The sequence below is a fragment of the Panicum virgatum genome, chromosome 9K, assembly GCF_016808335.1.
Source record: "Panicum virgatum strain AP13 chromosome 9K, P.virgatum_v5, whole genome shotgun sequence".
Classification (NCBI taxonomy): Eukaryota; Viridiplantae; Streptophyta; class Magnoliopsida; order Poales; family Poaceae; genus Panicum; species Panicum virgatum.
In genome coordinates, this window is record NC_053144.1 from 6,666,466 (window position 1) to 6,670,921 (window position 4,456).

At 50.7% G+C, this 4,456-nt stretch overlaps 1 protein-coding gene across 1 annotated transcript; it reads right to left on the reverse strand.

The window, feature by feature from the left end:
• Positions 1-1,618: 1,618 nt before the first annotated feature.
• Positions 1,619-4,236, reverse strand: LOC120649712 (UDP-glycosyltransferase 83A1-like). Its single transcript, XM_039926580.1, has 2 exons — positions 2,892-4,236; positions 1,619-2,752 (listed from the first exon to the last, which is right to left on the reverse strand). The coding sequence occupies exons 1-2, from the start codon at positions 3,511-3,513 to the stop codon at positions 1,860-1,862; spliced, it is 1,515 nt and encodes a 504-aa protein (XP_039782514.1). The 5' UTR covers positions 3,514-4,236; the 3' UTR covers positions 1,619-1,859.
• Between the last annotated feature and the right edge of the window lie 220 nt (positions 4,237-4,456).

The following is a 4,456-nucleotide window of genomic DNA, read 5'->3' on the forward strand; positions in this document are numbered from 1 at the left end:
TGTATCCAGTGTGAGCTAGATGAACTCTTTCAGGTAATCATGCACCAAAGCTTTTGAGGTATTTATGTCCCAAAGAAATGAATCATGTGTTGGTTTAATCTTATCATTTCTTTTAGAGGTATGAAGCACGGCTATTTCTTGTTAAGAAATCGAACAATGATTCCGTCATCGATTCAGTAGAAGAAGCACAGGACCTACAGAGGCGAAAATATGAGCTCAATCACTTCTTCCGTAATAAAAGTTCCAATGAGGGATCTGAACCTGGTCATGACAATAATAATCCTAGGTCAGCTCGAGAAAACATACAGGTTCGTTGCACACTTCTATTTCTGCATATTGTACAATTAAACTGCTGTCGCTTTTCTTTCCTCAATTTTTTCTAGGATAACATTGCAACCACAACTCCAGAAAACAGTGGCGGAGCGCCCCGTAGGGCAAGGTGTGGCGGCTGCCATACCTCAGATTTTGCTAGGTGCACATAATCAACTTATATCATTAAGTGTTTAAGTCTTCAAAGCATTAAGAAATATGCTGCAGCTTATAATTTTGTCAGTACAGCCGAGTTGTGCCACACCTTGATTCTTGTCTGTCCTCCGCCACTGCCAGAAAATAATGTTACACATTCTATTTGTCTTTTCCCATGTGTCTTATAAGGCTTGCACACATTCTGAGATTCAAACTTCATAATCTTTGGCCAACGATTAGACCAAGAATTTATAGATTGTTGGTATAAATTAAATACCATAGGGTTTACACTTGAGAGTACTTTTATATGATACCAAATCTACAGTCATGAACTCTTTTTAGAGACATTAATGGTCAAAGTGTAGCACTGGAGACTGCACACGATAAAACCCTCCTTCCATTGAATTTGACCTGGCATTCCAAGCAACCGATATGGATCCATTTCCGTCTTCCAATATTATATTTTTTGTGCTGTCAATTTTTACAGGTCTACAGGCATCCTTCTCGAACTGAGACCGCATTGAGGGTTATCCGAAATCACTCAAAGACAGCATTGGGGAAGCAATATTCTGCAATTGCTAAAAAGCATTTGGTTCTTTTTGAGGTAGAGATTGTTTGTCTTTTGACATGCTCAAGCTTTTTGTTCACATATACATATTTCCTAATACCTGTACATTGTATAAGGGGTTTTGTGCATATTTCCTAATACCTGTACATATTTCTTAATACCTGTACATGTGCATATTTCCTAATACCAAGTTACCAACCATACCACTCGAGTGTTGAGTCCTTTCAGAACACCCGAGCTCCATATAAAGTTGTCCTTTTCAAAGAGATCTTGTTTCAATTTTTTCCAAGTGAAATTCAGTTAATTGGCACACATATATCGGCTTCTCTAGATGACTGGACATTGTGCTCCAAAGTATCACCAACTAGCCTTGGAACTTAATCGTTGATGGGCCACCTAATCCGACGAACCGAACATGTACGGGTAACGTCGGGGAAGGGATGCGAGGGCCCCGAGCCCCACATTTGGAGCCTGCCAGTGCTTCCACATGTATAGAAAAATTTTTAACATGCAAATCATATAAAATTACATATTGATGCCCCGTTCTTTATGTATCGAAATTCTTTTAACCTTCGTTCAAAAAAATGTTATGAAAATATCTAAAATTTATCTCTTTTAGCGTGTTATAAATAAGAATTAACAAGCATGCAAAGCTACAGTTTTCTTTCTCGACGCCTCACACACACAGAACTTGTTTACACGAGAACTATCCGTGCATCAGTTCAGTGAGAAACTCATACCGCATCACTTAAGTGTTTTCGTGTAGGAGTCAGGCAAGAAATCACTCGAGCGCACCTTGGTCCTTGGCAGCGGAGCAAAATGCAGGTCACTCACGCAGGAGATCGACCAACCTATTGAAATTCTCACGCGAAGATCCGCCCTCGCCGAGGGATTTGCAAGCAGCATCCTTGAGCGCCCGTGCCCTCTCCGCCATCCCCTCATCACCGATGACCTTTTCCACTTTGCCGCTCACCTCCTCCTTGGTCACGATACCATCTTCACCCGGCGACACCGCCATGCCGGTCCCCCAGATGTCGCAGATGTAGCTCCGGTTCGCGAACTGGTCGACAAAGTAGGGCCAGCACAGGAACCGCACGCCGTTCCGCACCCCTTCCATGGTCGAGTTCCACCCGCAGTGCGACACGAAGCACGCCACCGCACGGTGCGCCAAGACCTTCTGCTGGGGGCACCAGCTGACCACCGTGCCCGTGCCGGCGACGCGGTCCTTGAACTCGTCGAACCACGCCCTGCTCAGGTCGCCGGCGGTGGTGAAGTCCGGGCGCACCACCCAGAGGAACGGGCGGCCCATGAGCTCCAGCCCCAGCGCGAGCTCCCTGAACTGGCGCGGGTCGAAGATGGCGAAGCTGCCGAACGCGACGTACACGACGGAGCCGTCGGGCTGCGCGTCGAGCCAACGCAGGCACCCCGTGTCCTCCGGCAGGAGCTGCCCCACGGGCTTCCGCAGCTCCGCGTCGGCGGACAGCGGGCCGACGGGCAGGATGGCGGGGAAGAGCTCGAACGCCGCGGCCTCGGCGTCGCGGAACGAGTTGCACACGACGACCTCGGCGTAGCGGCGCGCCGCCTGGGTGTTCCGGGACACCAGCTGGTAGCTCATTTCCTGTCCTTGGGCTGGGCCGTCGATGCTCCACGGCATCTGCGACGGGCAGAGCGGCGGCATCCCCGGGGTGAGCTCGAACGAACCGTGCCGCTTCGGGAAGCCTGCGTTTGTTATACACATTCGATTCGAAGTTCAGCAGCTCTAGTTTTTGCCACTGTTTTCGTTCGCTCGCAGGTTCTTTTGTACAAGACAGCTCGAGCAAGAAATCAGAAAAATGGATGGTGGTTCATGCGACCATACCCTTGTCGTCGAAGAAGCCGCCTTCTATCAGCTGGGGAACCTTGAAGAGCGTCGCGAGGCACGCCGCGGAGGCGGGGAAGACGGCGGCCACCCGGACACCGAGCTTCCTGGAGGCCTCGAAGCACATCCCCATGTTGACGTCGCCGACGAGCCACTTGACCTTGGTCTCCCTGAGGAGCCGCTCCACGTAGTCCGGGACGCACCGCGAGAGCGCGTCCACGAACCTGCGGAGGTCCCTGCGGTCGTCGCCGTCGGCCAGCCCGTCCGGGACGGACACCAGCCGGATCCCGTCCGGAAGCGCGGTGCCGCCGCCGCCGGCCGCCGCCGGCGGGCGCAGGGCGGCGAGCACGAGGGCGTGGATGGGCTCGGTGTTGACGAAGGTGACCCGGAAGCCGCGGTCGACGAGGCGGTGCGACAGCTCCATGAGCGGGGTGACGTGGCCCTGCGCCGGGAACGGCAGGACCATGACGTGAGGCGCCGCGTCGTCCATGGGCGGCGGCGGCGGCCTAGCTCGCTCCGATGCCCGTGACCTGTGCGGCGATGAGCTCGATCTGTGCGGCCGTGCCGTGCCAATCGGCGAGGTGCGAGGAGGCGGGCGAGTTGGGTTTGTTGATGTGAACATACACGGCGGTGCTGCGTGGGGGACGTCTAATTTACGGGCGCCCGGAAGAACGCCTGCGTGCGTACGGTCAATTTCCGACGGGACGTCTCACATGTCAGAGCGTGTCGAACCGTATTTTTTTGATAAAAACTTTATAAAAAAACTTTTCAAGGAAAAAATTGAATAGATCGGAACAGAAAAAATTTGAAAAAGAAAGTTTTTCCCTCATGGGCTGGAAAGTTTTTTCGACAATACTAAGTTGTACAGTATTTTTTCGATATAAAAATTTTTTGGAAAAACTTTTCAAGGAAAAAAATTGGAGAAAACGGAAAGCTTTGATGAGAAAAAAATTGAAAAAGTTTTGAGAAAAAAATTGAAAAAGTTTTGAGAAAAAAATTGAAGGAAAAAATGTTTGCATCCCAAATGGAAGAAAATTGGAACAAAACCTTTTGCATCCAAAATTCAAAACAAAAAGAAAAAAAGAAAAAAAAAGCCACTACTGGGGGCTCGGCGCCGCCCCGGGGCGAGCGACCGGGCAGGTCCCCGCCGCCGATGAGGGCGAGGCCGGGAGAGCGCGCTGCCGCGCTGCGCGCGGAGCTCACTCCGGAAACCCGCCGCGCGCCGCCTCCGCCTCCGCCCAGCCGTGCCGCTCAGCTCCGCTCTTCCCCAGCTGCTGCGCCGCGAGCTCGTGCAGGGAAGGTTGTCGCCATTGCTTTGCCCGGGGAGCTCGCTGCCGCTGTAGCCTCCGCGATGGGCTTAGAGAGAGAAGTGATAGAGGGGCTGTGTTTCGATGCGAAAAGTGAAGCTGGAAAGTACTGTACTATTTTTATTTGTATGTAGTAAATATTGTCCTACTATGGGCTAACTAGGCTAAAAAAATTCATCTCGCAACGTACATCTAAATTGTGCAATAAGTTGTTTTGTTTACTCACATTTAATATTTCATAGATGCGTTATTTATTAT

Coding starts and splice junctions, on each gene's coding strand:
- LOC120649712 (XM_039926580.1), bottom strand. CDS start 3,513: ATGTTCACATCAACAAACCCAACTCGCCCGCCTCCTCGCACCTCGCCG. Junction 2,753..2,891: donor CGGCTTCTTCGACGACAAGG/GTATGGTCGCAT, acceptor TAACAAACGCAG/GCTTCCCGAAGCGGCACGGT.